Consider the following 22,219-nt stretch of genomic DNA (forward strand, 5'->3'; position numbering starts at 1 on the left):
CCGTTCTCTACGGCTCAAAGGCTGCATAGCTCATATAGTCAAAAGCACATTATGTGTGGGAAAATGACTAAAAAAACAAAGGAAATGAACTCCAGCAGAATTTGACCAGCTTTAATGCATCAGGTTTGTCTCAGGATGTTGGTTAATGTGCCACATTTAGTGTTGAGTTTCTGTTACAGACACTTTTCAGTCAAAGCAGCTCATCATTTTACCGACTCTTACATCTGCAATGCTGCTTTAAAAATGATCATTAGCTCCCTCTACTGGCCACCAACTGCACAACTGAAATGTTTCATTTTAAAGGCAACATGCAGAATTTATTTCTGTTTACAGCCAAAAACGTCACATCGACACTGCAAAAACAATAACCTTTTGTTTTTTTCTTTAGTTATACCTCATGTTTTATTTCGTTTTTTTTCTGAGAGAACAGCTAGATGCGCTTCAAAGGGCTGGCGCAACTGACCTCTTGCCCGGATTTCCCAGAATTCCCGGAGTGCAGGGTCTCGATCTCGCCCTCGATGGTGGCCGCCTCCAGGCACTCGTGCAGGTCCTTGAACCCGTTCACCTGGAGGGGGTACTGGCCGAACATCTCCGTGTTCTCGAACCTCTTCCCTAGACAGCGACGCACGGGGACGCGGGTGTAAGGCAAGGGCGAGCTCCTTCTGCCTGGGATCTGAAGCTTTCAGGCAGATCGTAAAGGTGCAGGATGCAAGCTCGAGAACACGTTTGCACATACTTGGTCGAATTTTCTTGACATCCCGATAGATATCGATAAGTTAAAAGCTCAAGGGGAAAAAAAATCAGATCTCTTGACTGCCCCAGGCTCTGAAATCTGCCACTCTGACAACCAATCAGGATCGCTCTCTGAAAGGAAGCTTCCCAACCTGCCGGTCAATCCTGCTGCATGTTCACAGCGCTGCCGGAGCAGGCAGGCTGGGGCTCACGCATAAGCGCGAAGCAGAGATACTGCAGAGATGGCACTAAAGTTAGCTAGCGCCACAAATCTAGCTCTTTCTTGCTCGTCTCTCCGAACTTACGTACCGTACCTTTAAGTTGAGTGAGAACGGTCAAGTTTCTTTTCTCTCACCTTCAAGCACCCCCAGTGCCAAGAACTGCCCGTAGAAGAGCTCCACCAGCGGGTTCTTCAGCTTCTCTCCCTCCCTGATGAAAACGGTAGGAAGAGCAGAAGGAACGATCACTTCAAATAAATACATCTCTCAATAAAATGAGCGTCACCAGGACACTTGTGAAACGCCCTTTTCCCCGCAGTGACATTCTATGGTACAAACTCTGGATCAGTACTGCTATTCTCCGGGTCTGCACTGTTCTGAGATCAGCTACGGCCTGCTGAATGAGATCACGTGTTCTTTTGAAATCAAGGTTCACTTAGAGTAATTATCTATAAGCCAAAAGAGACACAGGGTTGACTTATCATGTTGGCTCTCCTGTATTTATTTTGTTTTAGCTCAGGTCCTTCCTCACAGGGGTGAATGGCACTAAAATGGCGGTCATATCCAGGTATGTACAGGACACAGCATGGACAGGAATGGTGAACTTGATAGCGCTGTAGGAGAGCAGTGAGCCTCTGTCCTGCAGCACTCGAGTAGCTTACCGCTCCTCCTGGACCTGGAAAGCATCTTCCAGCCAGTCCAGCAGCCTGTGGGTGAACTCACTCACGTCCTGCTGCTGACACACACGCACACACAAATATACAGACACACAAGAGGATGAGCAGTAGACCACGCCCCCGGCCTTACAGTTGTACAGTATATCACACAGACAGGTGAGCCGCCATGCCAACCCACTGCTGAACAGATGCTTCAGTGTTTCGGGCCAGTCTAAGGCATAACGCTGAGTAGATCTACAGAGCGAGAACAGCAAGCACAGTTCATGTGCCGCACTGAGCAACTACTCCAAACACTAGAGCGTACCTCTGGTGGGATACCCTCACAGTGTGGGCTGATGGGATACTGCGGCCCTCAGTGGGGGCTGATGGGATACTGTGGCCCTCAGTGTGGGCTGATGGGATACCCTCAGTGGGGGCTGATGGGATACTGTGGCCCTCAGTGTGGGCTGATGGGATACTGCGGCCCTCAGTGGGGGCTGATGGGATACTGCGGCCCTCAGTGGGGGCTGATGGGATACTGCGGCCCTCAGTGTGGGCTGATGGGATACTGCGGCCCTCAGTGTGGGCTGATGGGATACTGTAGCTGTGGCCCTCAGTCAGGGCTGATGGGATACTGTGGCCCTCAGTGTGGGCTGATGGGATACTGCGGCCCTCAGTGTGGGCTGATGGGATACTGCGTCCCTCAGTGGGGGCTGATGGGATACTGCAGCCCTCAGTGTGGGCTGATGGGATACTGCAGCCCTCAGTGTGGGCTGATGGGATACTGCGGCCCTCAGTGTGGGCTGATGGGATACTGCGGCCCTCAGTGGGGGCTGATGGGATACTGCGGCCCGCAGTGGGGGCTGATGGGATACTGCGGCCCTCAGAGTGGGCTGATGGGATACTGTGGCCCTCAGTGGGGGCTGATGGGATACTGCGGCCCTCAGAGTGGGCTGATGGGATACTGTGGCCCTCAGTGAGGGCTGATGGGATACTGCGTCCCTCAGTGTGGCCTGATGGGATACTGCGGCCCTCAGTGGGGGCTGATGGGATACTGCGGCCCTCAGTGGGGGCTGATGGGATACTGCGGCCCTCAGTGTGGGCTGATGGGATACTGTGGCCCTCAGTGTGGGCTGATGGGATACTGTGGCCCTCAGTGGGGGCTGATGGGATACTGCGGCCCTCAGTGTGGGCTGATGGGATACTGCGTCCCTCAGTGTGGCCTGATCGGATACTGCAGCCCTCAGTGGGGGCTGATGGGATACTGTGGCCCTCAGTGGGGGCTGATGGGATACTGTGGCCCTCAGTGGGGGCTGATGGGATACTGTGGCCCTCAGTGTGGGCTGATGGGATACTGTGGCCCTCAGTGGGGGCTGATGGGATACTGCGGCCCTCAGTGTGGGCTGATGGGATACCCACAGTGTGGGCTGATGGGATACTGCGGCCCTCAGTGTGGGCTGATGGGATACCCACAGTGTGGGCTGATGGGATACCCTCAGTGAGGGCTGATGGGATACTGCGGCCCTCAGTGTGGGCTGATGGGATACCCTCAGTGTGGGCTGATGGGATACCCTCAGTGGGGGCTGATGGGATACCCACAGTGTGGGCTGATGGGATACCCACAGTATGGGCTGATGGGATACCCACAGTATGGGCTGATGGGATACCCACAGTGTGGGCTGATGGGATACCCACAGTGTGGGATGATGGGATACCCACAGTGTGGGCTGATGGGATACTGTAGCTGTGGCCCTCAGTCAGGGCTGATGGGATACCCTCAGTGTGGGCTGATGGGACACGGTACCTGCTGCGCCCCGCTGGACTTGAAGGCCGTGTTGAGGATCTCCAGGGCCCGGGACGGGTCCACGTACTTGCGCTTGGACGCCAGCATGAGGGCGAACAGCCGCCGGAGCTCCCGCACGAACAGCACGCTCTGGCTCTCCTGGGGAAGCACCAACCAATCAACACTCTCCTCTCCCCTTCGTCAAGCTCCGTGATTGGTTGAAAACCATGTGACTGATGTGGGTGGGAGCTTGTGCATTTCTAAGTTCTCACAGGATTAGTCCACTGTAGCTGTGCTGGGGGGCAGGGGGTGGGTGGATGAAGGGGAACGTCAGCGCGTACAGAGACACGCAGGTAGACAAACTTAATTAAAGGCCCATTCAGTAATGTCAGTTGGAAATCGGAGGGTTAACGCGTGTGTGAGCGAGGGCTGACCTGCTGGTTGCGCGGCAGGTCCCCGGAACGTTCCGGAGGCGCGTACAGCAGCACCAGCCTCTGGAACTCCAGCAGGTGGAAGAGAGACTGAAAGAGAAAGAACCAGAAAGAAAGGAGATGCATTGACGACATATTCTTAGTTACTCCAATTATTCCTCTTGCCTTGTCTACTGAACTTGAATGTACATACACACGTACTGTAGTTACTGTAAGATAACCAGTTACAAAATGCATACTTTTGCTGTAATCCCAGATATATCATCTACAAGTATAAAGATCGATCAGATGGATACTTAGTATAAAAACACAAGTAAATATGCATATCTCCCCTATTATAATACATTTTGCACATGAATACTGAACTGCACTGTTACTGTAGTAACTGATATCTTTGTTTAGAGGAGAGGAGCCACTTGGCTCACGAGCTGGGGAGCGGATCTGGGATCAGGCGGGAGGGACGTGCGTTCGCTGACCAATGGGAAGCGTGCTTTAGCGCGGGCTCAGACCTGCCGCCAGGGAGGACACGGTTGGCAGATCTCCCAGAATGCAGTTCCAAACAGACCAGTGGGGCAGATCCGATTCAACGGGGCAGGGCTGATCTAACGAGCCTCCGACAGCATCGGAGGCTTGGATTGAGCCCAGCTGGCAAGCCCCGCTTCCTGGCTCGCCTGTATCAGCCAACGGGGACTCACGTTGTTAGCAGGTGGATGTGCAGCTGTGTGACCGGCTCCCTGTTTACTGGCTTCCCTGCCTGATCGGTGCTTCGAGATAGGGGCCTCCTAGTTATTAAATCTGACCCATGAAAAGTGGAAACATTTCAACCATTCGGTATCCAAAAGTGTGTTAACGTTCACGGGGCAAGTTAATCATCTGGAATCAAACCAGCAGTGAGCTGGCTGACCCTTCTCTTTTTAAGGCTGCAGATCCCACCGTTAACCACCTGCTTACAATCCTCCTTCTCATCCAAAACTAAGCTTTTTTTTGTGTTAACTTGGCATCTCTCGTCAAATGTTTTGGATTCAAATACTTTTCTATGCTTTACGGATCTTGTCTGGTGTTTTGGAACCAATGAAATACTCCCAAAAAGTGCAAACCCGGCCTCCTGGTCATATTGGCAGGCTCAATTACACCAGGCAAGATCAATAGAGCACAGAAAAGTATTTGAATGCAAAACAAACACGTATTTGACCCAGGTCTGGGCCCCTACTGTTGGCTCAGGAGAGTGAAGACAACTCGCCAAAGACAAATCAGGGGTCACTTGAGAAAAGAACAGTGCGATCCCCGCCGACGGAATCCTTCCCATGTATCCCTGGGGCAAACCGAAACCAAATGTGCGCCTCCCCCGCAGGGCTGCCGGGCACGGTTGGCACCGAGCGTCGCTTTTGTCGGCTGAGCCACCCGGCAGCACCGCTCTCTTCTGACACCACACTCTATTCAACGGCAAATTCTAAAAGCCTTCCAAAAAAAAAAAACATTCAGACAATTATGATGGTGTCAACGACTAAACAACTCCCTCCTGTCTACCTCCAGTCTGCCAAATCTCGGTGAACGCTGGATGCGAGAAGTGAGGTCACGGCCCGCTTTTGTATCGCGGCCAATCGCGGGACTCCGTGTTCCCGGGACGTGTCCCGACGGCCCCCCCGTGTGTGGTCTGAAATGGAGCCCTTCGGGGTTTGGATAATATCGCTCCTCCCCTCCCTCACCTGAAGTGGCTGGCTGTTAATCTTCGTCCCGACTAATAATAGAACTCTCGAAAAGAAAACCCGGCCCGTTCACAGGGCGTATGTTTCCTGTTGAACTAACAACCCTCGATGCACGTTGTGAAAAGGACTTCTGCAAAAACCTGGAACTACCTGTGGGAGACCAGCTGAAACGTTAATTAAGCTTTAGGTTACCTTTACCTTGCCATATGAGGTGTGTTACTGTTACATACTTCTTCTAGTACCTTTTTCAGTTTTGTTTTTTTTTAGTTTCAGCCTAACCCGCTGAACTGACAAAACGTAGTTTTTGTGTCATTTTCTAAATAGGCAAAAAAAAACGCTTTAGACAACCACTGGTTTGCCACTGAGAGGACAAGACGCCAGGTAAACAGGAGCAATTCCAGGACATATTCCCTTCAAGAAATCAAGAATCATATCTTAGGATTCTTTTTTTTTTGTTTACTTTTACTTAAATGATAAATCATTATACCTGAAGTTTCTGCCTGAAGTTTAATGCCAAATATGTAAGCAAAGTGCATTCTGGGAAACACAAAGTAGCCAGATCATACAATGGACTCTTCATAAATAGATTTTGATGTGCCAATCAATCAACCAATGAATCAATCAGCCAATTTAAATATTTGTCACATATTGCTCTGCAGCAGGTGTCCCCGGGGGGGGGGGGATATCAGAGCAACACACACACACACACACACACACACACAAACATATACACCTGTGTGTGTGTGCTAGGCAGTGAGGGAAGCGGAGGGCTGTGGGTTCACCTGGATGACAGGGCTGAACCAGCAGGTATTCTCCAGAGGGACACACACACACACACACACACATATACACCTGTGTGTGTGTGCTAGGCAGTGAGGGAAGCGGAGGGCTGTGGGTTCACCTGGATGACAGCGCTGAACCAGCAGGTGTTCCCCACGTTCTTCAGGCCCACGGGGCAGGAGTCCTGCCGCTTCCTGTCGTGGGGGTTGGGCAGCTCGCTCCACGGTGTGCTCTGAGACTGCTTGTTCGCCTCTAGGCTGGCCTCCAGGACCCTGCGGGGGGGGGGGCAGACATGTAACGCAAACGTCCTCCTACGCGGTCACCTCCCCGCTCTCTCTGTCTCTACCGTGTCTGCCGGTGACCTCCGCGAGATTACGTTCCTTAAAAGGACAGAGCAAGGAGGGCAGATCCTCTCTGGATAGAAGCAAAGGCTCCGTCTTAAAGAAGCACAAAACTTTTAGCCGAACGCGCCGTTCCCGGAAGGTCAGCGCCGCGCAACCCATCGGCCAATCAGAAAGAAGGTCCGCCCACCTGCTGATGGCCTGCTCCTCCTCGGAGACGCCCGTCTCTCGGAAGGCCTCGCTGGATTCGCTCAGGCTGAGCGCCAAGGCCTTCTGGAGCTCGTCCTTGTCATCGCCTGCCGTATCAACAGACAATCTCACAAGATGGCCACCCGCATTCAGACACATAAGACACAGAGTCTTCAGACTGACCACACGAAAGTTCTGCCTACTCTAAGCTGAAATGTTTGCATCTGATGCATCATACAGAAGAATATTCATGAATGTGGTATGGTCGAGGACAATAAACAGCTGCAGTGGACATTGTGCCCTTGGGCTTACATCTTCATGAATATTCAAAAAAAATGTAATATACCACCTAAAACTGCATTTCCAGTTGTATAGCCCACCAAATAAAATAAATCAATGGATGATATAAAAATAGAATCTTAACTAATGTACCGAGTTTAAATTTACTGTCAAGCTTTCCATACTCTCAACTCCTCTGACAAGCATTAAGCCTAATACCTTAAAAGGATAACATGCTCATCACATTAATTCAACAGCTAATTGTGTGTAGCTACCCCGTGATGAACCGACCACCAACACATTTATCAGATAAATGCGGTACAAGTTATGAATTATTCAAAACTGCAGCAGTGAAACTACATCAGACGCCAGGCCTCCCTCGAATCATGACTTGGTAAGACATGGAAGGTGAGGTACTTCTTGGACCCTGCCAAAACTCAGTCAGGCTTCCGGGTTATTCTCCCTGAAGAACGCTCCACGATGGATCAACGAGCTAGAGGACGCAAGGTTTTGTGGAGATCTTGTGGAGATTATGCAGGTCTGTGGAGCATGCTACTCCTGCATTAGCTTGTGGGTTACAAACGCGTGACACCAGTGTGCTCAGATATATTTAACCTTCTTTCAAGGCCATTCAAGTGATCTCCTTTTACACTACAACAGTCAGCTGATTGTAACCTCAATCTGAACCAAGGGAATAAAAAGCAAAAAACCATAACTCATGATTCAAGAAGTGTTACGCAAGCACCTGGCTGAGCAGCATTACTGCAAAGCAGGGGCTTCTGGGAAAAAAAACCCCACAGGGGTTGAGTTTCCATGAGAAGTGTGGCAAAGGGGAGAAAATGTACATGACACATCATGAGAGGGCTTACAGGCCTGCGCAACGGTCGCCCACCTGCAAGGGCGACTCTGCCCAATATTCCCAATTTGACACCCTGCTGACAAATCTACCGTTTCCACCATAATTCTGAAGTCACAACGGAACTATTTAAGACCTAACTGACATTTGGGAATCTTTACTTTTCATCTGAACTGAAGCCTACATTCAATTTTCTGAATCTATGCTCTACAATTGGGGGAAAGGGAGGCAGAACACCAAAGTGACAACACTGTCTAAGGGTGGTAATAAAATAGTAATAATAATAATAACTATAACATACAATTTATGACATGATTTTTCTTTGTGCGAACAATTTCAGTTCTACACGAATGCAGTAAAAAGCATTTTTTTAAATGACAGGAAAGCGAAATAGGATAAAAAGGACAGAAACAATGCAGCAAATAAATTGGAAAAATAAAATAATTTGACTGACAAAAGACGACAGGTTTAATAAAACGCATTCCAAAAAAGATGTGGTCTGCGATGATATAGGTACAAGATTAGAAATGAGAAAGCTAAATGAACGTGTTAAAAAATGATTTTTGGATGGAGTTCCCCAGGTATGGGAAATAGACTGGAGGAAGGGTGGAGAATGAGGCAGGGGTGCCAGCTTCAGTCCTGCTGAACGTAGGCAGATTGCACGTTCGCTCACGGAAAGGATGGGCGTTTTATTCAACCATCTCACATAACGTTCTCAACAGAAATGCCCACTTTGCAAAAACCAAAGGTTGTTAGGCTTGAGTTACGCCCATTTACTCTCATTACTTTAATAAAACGTTTAGTCGAGCAGTGGAGACACCTCCCTGGACCCTGACAGATGACAGCCGCTACGCTTCCTGTTACGGTGCGTTACAGGTCATTGCAGTGGTACCTCCCTGGACCCTGACAGATGACAGCCGTTACGCTTCCCGTTACGGTGCGTTACAGGTCATTACGGCGCGTACTTGATTCGGCGTGGCTCCCTGCGTCCATCTGCGCCGTCAGGAAGTACGCAGATTCGTTCTGCGGGAGGACCCTGCCGTTGTTGGCCACGAGGAGGGCCACCGCTTTGGTTAGGTCGCCGTTGCAGGCCTACAGGGAGACACAAACAAGGAGCAGACACGGTCAGCCAAGCCGAGCTTACGCCATTAAGCAAGACACAGACGAGCAGCACGCGCGCTAAATGTGTTAGCCACAGACGAGCAGCGCGCGCGCTAAATGTGTCAGCCACAGACGAGCAGCGCGCGCGCTAAATGTGTTAGCCACAGACGAGCAGCACACAGGCTAAATGTGTCAGCCACACCGGGCTCACGCCTTCAGAGCTGCCATTATGACATCACATCGAGCATCAGACAGGAGGCGGGATGATGTTGTGGATGTGAAACCTACAGGCCCTAATTCACAAAACCTCTCGGAGTTTGAGAGCTGATCCATGATCAGTCTGGCCTTTTAACTGAAAACAGATAACATGAGGAACTGGAGTGCAGAAGATTGGTCCTCCAGCTGAGGAACCCAACTGCCAGCACACTCGGATTTCAAAACTTTAAATAACGGCAGGTGGATGTGGTTTGGCCAGCTCCGACACCGAATTTTGCATGAATCCTCTGTAATACTCTTGAGGAAGAAAAACATAACTTCTTCCTGGCTCATTTTAAATAGTAGTTTTCATGCTCCCATTTCAGGCACCCATACACTCGTTGCAGCAATATACAGAGTACATTTTAAATGAGCCACCAATTTTAAATGAGGTCAGTAACTACTGTATTTTTCATGCATCCATTGTAATACTTTCAAGAAGAAAAATACAAGTCGCTGACATATTTAAAAATGTTATAACAATATACTCTGAGTTTTAAAAAAGAAAGTAAAAATAAGAAAATATATTTCCGAGGGAAATTAGGAATTCTGTCTTGGCAATGACATTCTGGACTCCTAACATTGACAGCTGATCAGGCTTTTGCGCATAATGACTCGAGCTTACATTCAGGCTGGGTGAGCTGATCCAGCATCAGGTTGCACAGGGATCGTATCTCAGTCAGCGGCGCTGTACCTGTAAAGCGTGCTGCAGACGCTGCGTGTCCGTGGTGCCCGTCGCATCTCTCAGCTGATTCAGGAGCACCTGCTGATACTGCGGGCCAAACACGCAGACACAACGCAGACACCAGACACAACGTCAGCAGCTCATATAAACACGTGCACGTGGTGTAGCGGGTCACAGCCGCGGAAAGACTCCCAGAAATATTTCTCCTATTTACAAATTAATTTCTTATATTTCCTAAATGACGTAAATATGACATTCTGTTAAACCTTATTATTCGATATTCTGTTAAATGGCCGCATGCCATATAGATCCACAATACAATGACAGAAAGAAAGAAAATAAATGTCTTGTCATCTCACATTTGGAAGCCCCTGGGTTTGAGCACTCAACTGGAGCCAAATGTCTTTAGTTCCAAACCAGGGTGAGATATTGTAATAGTGTTCTAGTGCAAGATACTTTATCTTAATCTCACCAATTTATATCCAACCGTCCAAACGCATATGTAAATGTGCGTGTTTGTAAGGCACTGTAACCCTCAGCAGTGCTATCAAGCCGCATGCAAGATTCTGCTCAACGGACATTTGCATGAAGGGTTTTGGGTGCAAATATAGGAACCTGGGTGAAGTGCCTGGCAAGAAACCATAGCACACAAGTGCAAGTAATCCGTGTATCCCCCACACATACGTTTTGTTAGAATAAGACATGCAGACTATAGGTAGCGAAACAATAGTTTAATCCAAATTTACGTAATGAATGTTACTATGTGTTAAATGGCTATAGTACTACAAAAGTGAATGTCTGATAGCTAGCAAAACTTGACGTAAAAGACAGTCCTAGGAATCCAGTTGGACCAGCTAGGTACAGAACCAGAGCTAACACCATAGAATTCGTGGCACACCATCTAATTTGTGCTCAGTGAATCTTTAAGCAGCACGTATGCCTCGCTATTCGTAAACAAACATCTCATAACGGTAATTTGAGTATGTAAGCATATATCATGACAAGGCATGAGCGGCGTGGCTAGCGTGCTAGCCTAGCTACAGAGGCAGCGAGCGGTGCATTGCTGTCACTCGCTGACAGTTCGTCAGCTCCCTGCTCCAGTGCCCTAAATTACAGACTTTGGTTTTGAACGTGTCCTGTTCTTTACTTCAGAATGATTCATCCACTAACTAACTTGCACTAACTACCTCACTAACTTGCTAACTGGCACTGTTCACTTACGCAAGCCACTTTGTTAAGAACTGCTTCAAAACTATCCTGACTGTAGCTACAGCTACCAAGCTATCGCGTTTGGAATGTAGCGCAACTATTACTAAGTCTGTCTTTCACTTTCTTTTTGACAAATGAGCAACACGTTGCAATGTTTGTATAGCCTAAGACTAAAGTTATACGGAACAGACAATTCGGCATTTAATACTACGCTAGCTAGATAGCTGCATACGAGGTTAACTTGCTGGTACGTTCGCTTAGCCTCGGACTATATTAGTATTCATATTATAAAGCGCGTTAAGTAACACAAGCGCAATATTGCTACTTCGCTAGTAGTAGCTTGGCTATATCAAAACAAACGGTTGGGATTTCAAACACTGACATTAATGGCTGCTAACTGCTATCGACTGATACGAAAAAATGTTTGCTCAACTTGGTGAGTATATGTGGTGATTATACAGCTGTAACAATTACTTGACGTTTGCTAGTTGGTTTAAATACACGAAGTGAGATACACTTGGTAGTAAGAGGAAACCAGAACTCTGGAGGTACTTCGGCTAGCAAACCAACTTGCCCGTCTTTAGCCGAGTTGAGTTTTCCCCAACGAAATGTAACTTAGTGCGCATTACCGACACAAACTTGCCTTCTGAGAATGATGTTGAAGGACATTCTGCTCCACGGTCATGGCAGGTACAGAGTGAAATACAAACGAAAAAATCTAAAAACTTAAAGAATAAAACTGTTAGCTAAAAGTAATACGAATAAAACATCTGGCGGAGACGCCCACAGCATGAACGGCGGGTTGGAGAGCGTCATTGGAAATGCGAGTTGCGGAATACGTGTAAAACATCAACACAATCCATTTTTCATGTTCCATTAGTAGAGCCTTAGCTAGCAAATGGCCATTACGTAATCGTACTTCTACAATCAAGGCTTCACCGTAGCTTTAGTATAGAGGCAGACCGTGCAGAATTAAGGCAGTGAAGTCCCATGATATAAACTAAGTTATGCCCTGTGCTCTGTTTACATATTAGCACTTGTGAAACTGTTAGTCTGGGTCAGATAGATCCAGGACATTACTGAGATTTTACAGCAATAAAATAAAATGCATGCAAAAATACTCAATGTATGTTTATCTCAATTCCACACACGTACATACACACGTACATACAGACGGGTGACAAATTAAAGGAAAAACCAATATAAATTGTCTTAGTAAGGTTTTGGGCCACCACAAACCGCCAGAACAACTTCAATGCACCTTGGCAAAGATTCTACAAGCCTCTGGAACTCTAATGGAGGGATTGAACACCATTCTTCCAAAACATATTCCCTCATTTGGTGTTTTGATGATGGTGGTAGAGAGCGCCGTCTAACACGTCGGTCCAAAATCTCCCATAGGTGTTCGACAGGGTTGAGATCTGGTGACTGCGAAGGCCACAGCATATTATTCACATTATTTTCATAATCAACAAACCATTCAGTGACCCCATGTGCCCTGTGGATGGGGGTATTGTCATCCTGGAAGAGACTACTCACATCAGGATAGAAAAGTTTCATTATAGGATAAAGGCAATCACTCGGAATAACTTTAATGACCAAGCCTTCCTCCATGACTCACATAAGAGTGGCATAGCAGACACCATCAAAATCTCAGATGCAGAATTGGGTTTGGATAATTTTATTAATGCTTCTATTTTAGTGGTGGACAAACAAGCCCCTTTTAAGATATTTTAAATAAAAAATAGATCCAATCCTTGGTTTACAATCAATTTTTAAAAACTCTCTGCACAGCTAATTGCAGAATGCATATCTCACGTTTTTAACCTTGCTATCACCCACTGGAATAATCCCTAAAGCCTGGAAGACTGCTAGTTCTGTTCTTCCATTACATAAAGCTAGTGAGAGGACTCACTTAAACAACTACCATCTTATATCCAAATTGTGCTGCCTGGCTCAAATTCTGAAATATCTGTTTAATAATCACCTCACATCACACCTATCTATGTTCTCTGTTCTCTTAGCCCTTACAAATCTAGATTTAAGCCTAAGTATAATGCTACTTCAGCTATCTTCTTGGTTTTAAATGACATGGTATTAGATCTGGATAACAGAAAGTCCTGCGTCGCTGTTTGTATTCCTTTCTAAGGCCTTTGACACCATGGATCACTCTTTGCTTCTGGGTTGTCTGACTCGCATTGGCGTCAGCTGCCCTAGCCGTCTGTGGTTTGAGAACTATGAGTGATATCCAGTCAGACCTTTTACACAAAGGGCGTTCAACATGATTCTGTTTTGGGACCAGTACTGTTTACAATTTTCATTAATGACATCCTCTTTGGATTAATGTAAATTCAATTTTCATATAAATATCTAGGAATCTGGGTTGATGATAAACTTGATTTTAAATTTCACGTTAATAAACAAGTTTAAAAAAAACTGAGGATAAAACTAGGCTTTCTATACAGAAATAAGTTCTGTTTGCCTGGGCTCCACAGAAAGAAAATAGTGGAATCACTATTTTTATCTGTACTGGACTATGGAGATGTAATCTAAGGTCAAGCTGTCGCTACTACCCAGAAAGCACTAGATACTGTTTACCACTCAACGCTAAGATTTATCACTGGTGACAGGTGTAACACACACCACTGTCTCTTGCATACAAACGTTGGGTGGCTGTCACTATCGGTAAGAAGAGAGCATTCTTTTTATTTATTTATAAAACATTACTGAATAAACAGCCAGCTATATATATATCATCTCCATTAATCCAGTACACTAACAGTCATGGTACACATTCTCAAAACAGGCTTACAACTAAAGGTACAACCAGTGAGAATCGACCTTGCCTTCAGGTATTATGCCCCATACATTTGGAATAAAATACAGAGCACTTGAAGTCTAAAATCACTGCTGCCACTTCACCTGGTCAAAACTCCGATCTCTGAGCTTTTTAAGTCTGCGTGTAATTGTTTTTAATTTCTGTCTAAATTTAAATTTAAAATTTTATTATTTATAATTTTTTATTTCTGTTGCGCTTACTTCCAATTCTTTCTACACTAAATGGTTAAATCTAATTTATTGCACTGTTTTAATCTCTGTAACTCGACACACCATTGTACATGAAGATTCTTCCTCCATGGTTTTTCCTGATGAAATAAAGTTTGGATGAATTAATCTCTCTCAGTGTCATTCTGGTCAGTCTGACCCAAGCCAAGCACATGGGTTGTCAAGAGGATCCTCTATGTGTTGTGACTTCTGGCGTTTTTAAAGTTGAAATAAACACACACGCAAGTTGAATTAATTTTTGAATGTCAAGGAGAGTTATGTTAAAAGAGAGCCTCGGCTGAACAGTTTATGGTCAGAAGGGTATAAAATTAAGGGAATGCACTTGAATGGGACAGAAGCTTTTCTTTAGAAGAACTTAGCTGGGATTTACTGCCAGGTGTGTAAAGACAGAAAACACTATTTTAAAGAAATTATTTTGAAGAAAGAGGAAATTACTTCTATAGCACCTCGGCTGTTTAATTCATTTGTTTGGCAGTTTCATCCGGAACCACGAATACACACTCACACGAACAGTGGCATCAATAATCCACTGTCTAGCAGAAACTACAGCTTCAGAGATAAGCATGCTACTAACTTTGTGTGACATACATGTCTACGGTCTAAAAATGTAGCTAAAAGCATCACTATTTTGCTTTCACACTATGTGCTTACATTGCATACAAAGGCACACAAAGCAGAACATTCTTGCCCACTTCCAAAGGTTGCCATGCCTATTTCCCACAGCTGCTTGTGCTGTTGGTCGCCTCACAGCCTCCAGGGGGCGCCCCATCACAGCCGGCCTTTTTCTCAGTCTTAGAGCACTGCCTGATGGAGGAGCCCAGCTTGTCCGCCAGCAGGAACGGGTTGAGGTGAGAGTACTGAAAGGGAGAGGTCAGCAAAGTTGAGCACAGGGGGATTACCTGGCAGGGCACCTCTTGCTACACAGTCAGGACGTTGCCTGGCAATTCTCACTGAACACCCACTTAACCGTTAAGGTTTTTCCACAACAAAATTTTTTTAATGTCAGTTGGCTTCTGACGTGTCTTCACCTGAATGCTCCTATGACCACATGATGCCACTTCATACACACCTAATCCAACAGTACACTTTTCCTGGGGTTTATACTATGACATCACAGCCCAAGATGGCTGTTGAGCATACAGGAGGTTCTCCCAAGCGAAGAAATGCATTTGCAGCCCAAGAGCATCGGGTATACGGTATCGGTATACGCCAATCAAAACCTTTCAATCAAATCAAATTTTCAAAATTGCAACTATCAACACTGTCTAAATCATTAGTAAAATAAATGATTTGGGCAAATTAAATACAGTGATACTGGCTTGTAAAAATGTGATTCCTCCTGAAAGAGTTAATTCCTTACTAGAAGTATATATATATAGAAGCGGAATGCATTCAAATGAATGGCATAATTTAATGTCTGTCATGAAAATGTGCTCATTACTGGCATTGTTTTTCATCTGCAGAAAGAAGCTATTTGCTGTCATATTGAAGAGATTAATGTTTCCTGTCACCTTGTTTACCTGAAAGATTTTACATAAGGCGTTTAGCATAAGATGATGCACAGATTTAAAACAAAAATAGCTTTTATCGACTTGATAATTATGCTGAAAAATGTGGACAAATAACATGCCACTAATAGACAGCAGATTCTATGAACGTTTCATTTATGACAGAGCTTATTATTCTTAGAAACCGAGTCCTTTGCTACTACACGGACGGTACTTCAGACAGCATTTAAACAGGAACGATTCCATCCTCACAATTTAAGCTCTACATCCGGGTTGTTGCTACATCCAAGCAGGCTGCACTGTAATTTCAGTCCCCCCTCCGAGGAGTCCGTTACCTGGGGCGCGTGGTCCTGGCTCGTGGCCTGGCTTTCCGAGTCCTGGATCAGGAAGTCGGTCGAGTAGCGGGAGGAGCGCAGTACGGCAGCCGCCTCGGCGTCGACAGGAAGCGGCACGTCTCTCTGCAGGGGGCGCACAGGAAGTCAGAGGGACCCGAATATTACCTGTGTCCAGGGCCAGGCTGGTAAATAAAAACTCTGATCTGTATTAAGTCTAGGTGCAAGACGCTGTGTGCTGCAGTTAGACTGGAAGGTCTAAAGGTTTTTTCTGTAACTGCATTCCCTATAAGCGGCGCGTGACGCTTCCTGAAACCTTCTTAACCGCTAGCATAGCCAGCGAGGAGCCTCGGCTGGCCCACCTGGAAGGAGTGCGAGGCGTCAAAGTCCAGCTGGTCGCTGTGGTCGGGCACCGTCCCCTTGTACGTGACCTCCGCCCCCACCGTTACGGAGCTTTTGGGCAGTTTGAAGAAGCGGTAAGTGCCAGACGCGTACCTGATGCCACCTGCATGGAAGGAAGCAGGAAGGCGGGGGCAGGGTGGGGGGTGGGGGGTGTGGGGGGGAGGGGCAGTCCACAAACAGACAGAGGTCACGGAATGGGGGGAAGAGTCTCCTTATGATACACACTGGGCTGGGCCGCAAGCAACCAACATTCTGATTGACATTTCTTTTTTTTTCCTGGCAGACGTGGCGGGCCCCGCCCTGTAACGGATAAGGTACCGGTTTTCCTCAGGAGCTCGGCGTTATGGACCGCGATGTGACTGGCGGCCAGGAGGCGGGGCGTGCTGAAGCCGATGTCCTGCACCGGCGCGATCAGGTCCCGCCAGTAGAGGGCGCCGCCCATGCCTTCCCCTGTCACAACACAACAGCGCCCAGTTTTCATCCTCTTTTCTCTTCTCATGTTGTTTTGTTTCAGGAAATATGGCCACAAAAAAGACAAATCCTACAGAAGTGCAAAAAATACTGAATTCATTTAGAACATGGGGCGACATAGCTCAGGAGGTAAGAGTGGTTGTCTGGCAGTCGGAGGGTTGCCGGTTCGAACCCCGCCCTGGGCGTGTCGAAGTGTCCCTAAGCAAGACACCTAACCCCTAACTGCTCTGGTGAATGAGAGGCATCAATTGTAAAGCGCTTTGGATAAAAGCGCTATATAAATGCAGTCCATTTACCATTCCTGATGCACTGCTCAGTGCGCTGTTCTGTTTTTATGACATTTATTAATACAGAAAGGACTTTGGGCCTATTGGTCAATGGACCTCAGAAGTCTGACAACACAGAGAAAAACCTTTGCCCCTATATAGATTTCCAGATCAAAGGATAACTTATCTACAGAGAAAATGAACACAACCATTCTTGTCATAGTCTGTGAATTCCGACGCCGCTTTCCAACCATTACAATCATTGTAACAGCAAGCTGCTGTTAATGCTATTGTCACAGCTAGCCTGGCAGTTCATCAAGCTGGTCAGAGCTACCATTAGCCAGCAAGGAAATTCAAAGAAAGTACTCAAATAACTTAAGGAAATTACTAATGAGAACAGCAATAATAACAAGATATTTACAGCGATATATACAACCGTACACAATAAAAAAAAAAACCATATCATTTATTACACTAACGAGTAACTAACAGGTAATTACGTGGCCATCTTACGAAGACAAAATAAACTTATATAACTAACCAGCAGGTTATTGTCAACTGTTTGTTTCCAAACATGCCCACAACAGCCATCAACTTTACAGGCACTCTGTGCTTACACTGTTTCTTTGATCATTTAGGCAATGAAGTTTACACAAGTCTCTCCAAGAACTATAATAGTACAACAGAGTTAAGACAAAATACTAACCTAAATTTTGTTTGGAGACGAAATAACACATCACAAACACTATTAAAATGACTACGCATATTTACTCCATAGTACTGGATCTTCTTTCAGATGTTCAGGAACAACTTTGTCTGCATACATATCACTAAAATAGAATTCTCCACCTTCCTATAAGACAAGAAAAATTGCATAAGAGAAAATGAAGTAATATTCATATGAATTTTGCTTTAACATTTGCCATACTGCAGTTTTTGTTTGTTTTTGAGAGGCCCAGACAATATTTTTGTGCAACACTTCCACCAAGACTTCCAGAAGTTTCTGACCAGCAGCTTTAAAATGGCTGCCATAACACCATTCAGAAGGTCACGACCTAAAGCAAGAAAAACACTTCCAACTTCCAAACACCCCGATACCAGCTACTGTAGAGCTGGCTGGTCATGAGACTATTCTGTAAATGTCAGTATAGCTTGCTGGCTTGCATTTTTTTTAAAACTGTCTCAGCAAGTGTAAAACATATTTACAAAAAGTGAAATAATATTTTATTAAACAACCCCAGAAAGTGAACTATCCCTTTAAGTTAACCTTCCTAATAGGCTTTGTTCACTCTGAAAAAAGTCACAAAAAAGTGCTTATAAAGGCACAAACACTTTTATCTGTGGTGGCACCGTATGGGTACATAAAAATGTATCCCTAGCCAGCAATATGTTAGTTTGTTTGTAACTTTTTTGCTTGTAAAAGGTACTTATTAGTACCCAAATAGAATAGCATTAAGAACAAATATGTTGGTCAACCTCCACTACACCTTTATTTCTCAGAGTGTTGTGTGCATTTGCATCAGATGGAAAATGTCTGATTCACTAAGTCATCACATGGCCAACAAAATCAGAAGAGTCAGAGGTTGCTCTACCATGAAAATAAACTTACCACAGAACTGGTTATCAAGGAATTGTGCGCGTATGGGGAAATGATTACCTTAAGGACCCTGTATGCCTCTTTCATGACAGCCTTCTTATCTGGACACAAGCACATCACACAGTTTGACCTTGAAAAAAAAATGACATCTTCATTCATCTCCGTTACACTGAAATGAAAGGTATAGAACTGCTCTATCAAATAACAGCATCTGGATAAGAGCTCCTGCTAAATGGCTGTGAAAATAACATTTGGTGATATTTGGAGCTGTGTGACCTATTGGCGGTTCCTGACAGAAACAAAAGTTTTAAAATGCTTCGGAAAAGAAAGGTGCATGCAAGCACATGCCTCTTACAGAAGACAAAGTGGCCTGTTCTGTCAGGAAATCCCGCGGATACAAATGACAATAAACGGCAAGGCAAGGTGCATGCTGGGAAGGCGTTTAGTTTACACTACGACATCCAGAGAGTCGCTCTGTATCCCAGCCTCTCCCAGCCTCTCCAGGTATCCCTGGACGAAGGTGGTGTTGGGTTCCTCGTAACCAAACGCTTCCTGGTGGTACTTGATGTATTTACGCGACGCCGAGATCTAGAAGATGAAACAGCACAAAAGACTGAGTGACGCCGTTATGAACAGGCCTGGCTAATTTAGCACAACGCGAGGGGCACGTGGTCGCAGTACCAGCTCCTCGGTCATGTCGATGCCAATCACGCGGCCGCTCTTCCCCACAAGCCTGCTAAGGATGTAGCAGTCTCGTCCAGAACCGCTCCCCAGGTCCAAGACCTTACAGCCTGTCAGCTTTTCTGGAACCACTATGCCACATCCAAAATACCTGCAGAAAATAATTAACATTCCGACTACAGTGTCAACTACATGCCTCAGGGGCCAGGAAGAAGGTTGCCAACCAAAACATCATATCCGTCCTCCCTTCCATTCAATTAAAGCAATTCATACAGAAAATGTTGATGTCCATTCAGTTTTGTCTTGAGAGGCCATGAACCACGCCTGTGAAGGTAGACTATAGGCCTACATCTGATAGTTACGTGGGGTTGCCTTATAAAATGGAATTAGAACCAAGAAAATCATAAATTATTAATGGCATAATATTCTAAGGTATTAAAGACGTTACCTTTTTGACACTTCTGGGTGGACCAGTTTGAGGGCATCTAACGCACTCTTGGACATAGGGCGCGCGGGCATCGTGCATGACGCACTTGTTTGTAAGTCTTCGGACGTTTCTAGGCGCGAGCCGTAGTATTCCTGCCCAGAGAAGGAAGCGGTAAATACAGTCATGAATAGGAAACCCCTCCTTCTTTACCTTAACATTTTGATCAAACTTAAACACATATGCAATCGGAAAATGTATTTCTCTTTAATGAACGGGGATACCTGAACATTTTTATGCACTTGAGAGGCCATGTCGTTAACTGCGTTCAACTCAGTTCCAGAGCTGCAAAAAACACAAACTACGTCATTTGAAACGGTCACTGCCTTGACATTTCAGGTCGCATGGTACTTCAGGTGCAATACTTCAGTATATCAATGCAAATGCTATGTTAAAAATTTTTAAATAAATAAGTTGCGTTAAGTCGCTCTGGATAACAGCGTCTGCTAAATACCTGTAAAGTAATGTAGTGTATCGCTCTCTTGTAACGGTCCAACACTGCCGCAAATCGACCCTCTTATTCGTGTTATATACATGTAAAATACTTCACAGCTTAATAAGCAACTACTCTAGCGAGTAGCTGTCAATTTCCAACAAAATACTCTTTAAAAGTTAGTGTTTAGGCATGGAAACTAGGCATGAAGACAAGTTTACCTGTGGACTATAGTCTCCAGTTCTTCCCTCTGAACTTATGCACCTACTGTATATCAATATAGATAAGGAACAAGATCTGTGGGGGTTGGTAGGTACAGAACACTATGCTGTTTCGAACATAGAGCTTACAAAAGAACCGGAGAGAATAGGAGGGGGCAGGCCTACGGTTTCGAAGTACTGCTCCGAGCATTGGCTTGCATCAAATCACGCCAATCCGAAGCTTCGTTACGTCACAGTTACGCCTTTTGGGTGGTGTCTTGCTAAAGGCTTGCCATAGGCTTGCTGCTTCTGATACCTGTTCATGTGTCAGCTGTGACATATCTGGGATCAGAGGTTCTTCACTCACTTATAACTCTCCGTTTCGGTGTACACGAGAAAACACGGAAAATTTGCGCAAAACTTCTGTTTTCAGGTTACAAGCTAATCTGGAATCAGAAGTTTTGCGCAAATTTCTAATGCTATTTATTTATTAACTGTGTTAAGTAAAGGTATCAATCCTCGTGTGCAAGGTAGCACTGAAAATTTACAAAATAACTTGATAATTATAGTATGGCTACAAATAATAGGAATAACAACGTGAATAACAAATTTGGCTACTTATGTCTGTACTATTGTGTATGTATTTGTATATCCCAATAAATGGTGAAAATATTTTCAAATAATTGGAATATATTCTTGCATTGTGCTCTCATTTGCCAGGCATGCAAGAGGAAATAGATGATGCTTTATGCTCATGAAACATACAACACATTTTCATTTCACTTTAATAATGATTATCATCATTTTATCATCATTTTGGCAAGTTTAATTTGAACAACGCTTTTTATGAATTGACTCAGTTGGCAATAACATTAATAAACAAAAACTAAATTTTACAGTCAAAAGTCAAGTAGTAGGGTGGCACGGTGGTGCAGTGGGTACCACTGTCGCCTCACAGCAAGAAGGTCGTGGGTTCGAATCCGGCCTGGGCCTTTCCTCAGGGTGCTCTAGTTTCCTCCCACAGTCCAAATACATGTAAGCAGGCTAATTTGGAGACTCTAAATTTCCCTAAATTGTGAGTGATAGATTGGTGGCCGGTATCTCTCACCCAGTGCATGCTGGGATAGGCTGCCAGCGACCCTGCCCAGAAGAAATGGGTATAGATGATGGATGGAAGTCAAGTGGGTTCACTCATTGAAACTCATAGTTTCACTCATTTTAATTTATCACTAATGTGAAGAGTAATGACAGGCATATTTATTGACCACGAGATGTCACTAGAGAGACAGGTGTCAAGCGATACAACCAACACAATCGCTTCAACAGTGTCATTGCTTTGGAAAACTTTGCTATCACTATATTATTATACTATGCATAGCCATTCAATGTAGACAGCCACAGCAGTTTAACGAATAAAATATACGTTCATATGGAAAAATGGCAATTGCTGATCTAAATTTAACAAAGTTTGTGCAGTAAAAAGACACATTAACTTGTACCTAACCCAGTGAATGTACTTTTTCAAGTTACTACCTGGGGCTACACTTTTAAAATTGTC

General features: G+C 45.3%; 2 protein-coding genes across 3 annotated transcripts in view; both read right to left on the minus strand.

Annotated features, from left to right (window-relative positions):
- The window catches only part of LOC118209810 (ubiquitin carboxyl-terminal hydrolase 25-like), a 32,658-nt gene extending 20,548 nt beyond the window's left edge, over window positions 1-12,110 (minus strand). The window contains exons 1-10 of the mRNA XM_035385484.1: window positions 11,865-12,110; window positions 10,022-10,099; window positions 8,937-9,063; window positions 6,838-6,943; window positions 6,428-6,578; window positions 3,824-3,910; window positions 3,411-3,548; window positions 1,613-1,686; window positions 1,088-1,161; window positions 464-612 (exon numbers count right to left, since the gene is read on the minus strand). Of these exons, the coding sequence (XP_035241375.1) occupies window positions 464-612; window positions 1,088-1,161; window positions 1,613-1,686; window positions 3,411-3,548; window positions 3,824-3,910; window positions 6,428-6,578; window positions 6,838-6,943; window positions 8,937-9,063; window positions 10,022-10,099; window positions 11,865-11,906 (1,026 nt within the window). The 5' untranslated portion in view covers window positions 11,907-12,110. The remainder of the gene's footprint in view (window positions 1-463; window positions 613-1,087; window positions 1,162-1,612; window positions 1,687-3,410; window positions 3,549-3,823; window positions 3,911-6,427; window positions 6,579-6,837; window positions 6,944-8,936; window positions 9,064-10,021; window positions 10,100-11,864) is intronic.
- Window positions 12,111-12,886: 776 nt separating this feature from the next.
- zgc:153372 (uncharacterized protein LOC767695 homolog) lies at window positions 12,887-20,868 on the minus strand. Of its 2 annotated transcripts, none has more exons than XM_035385486.1 (11): window positions 20,683-20,868; window positions 20,253-20,313; window positions 19,993-20,123; window positions 19,545-19,695; window positions 19,315-19,451; window positions 18,924-18,993; window positions 18,038-18,119; window positions 16,848-16,979; window positions 16,490-16,632; window positions 16,131-16,253; window positions 12,887-15,144 (listed from the first exon to the last, which is right to left on the minus strand). In XM_035385486.1, exons 2-11 carry the CDS (start codon window positions 20,280-20,282, stop codon window positions 14,998-15,000), a joined length of 1,146 nt encoding a protein of 381 aa, XP_035241377.1. In that variant the 5' UTR covers window positions 20,283-20,313; window positions 20,683-20,868; the 3' UTR covers window positions 12,887-14,997. The 2 variants fall into 2 exon arrangements, with proteins under 2 accessions (XP_035241377.1, XP_035241378.1); XM_035385487.1 differs by having other exon boundaries at window positions 20,253-20,329.
- Window positions 20,869-22,219: the final 1,351 nt, after the last annotated feature.

This window comes from Anguilla anguilla, chromosome 12 (genome assembly GCF_013347855.1).
Source record: "Anguilla anguilla isolate fAngAng1 chromosome 12, fAngAng1.pri, whole genome shotgun sequence".
Lineage (NCBI taxonomy): Eukaryota > Metazoa > Chordata > Actinopteri > Anguilliformes > Anguillidae > Anguilla > Anguilla anguilla.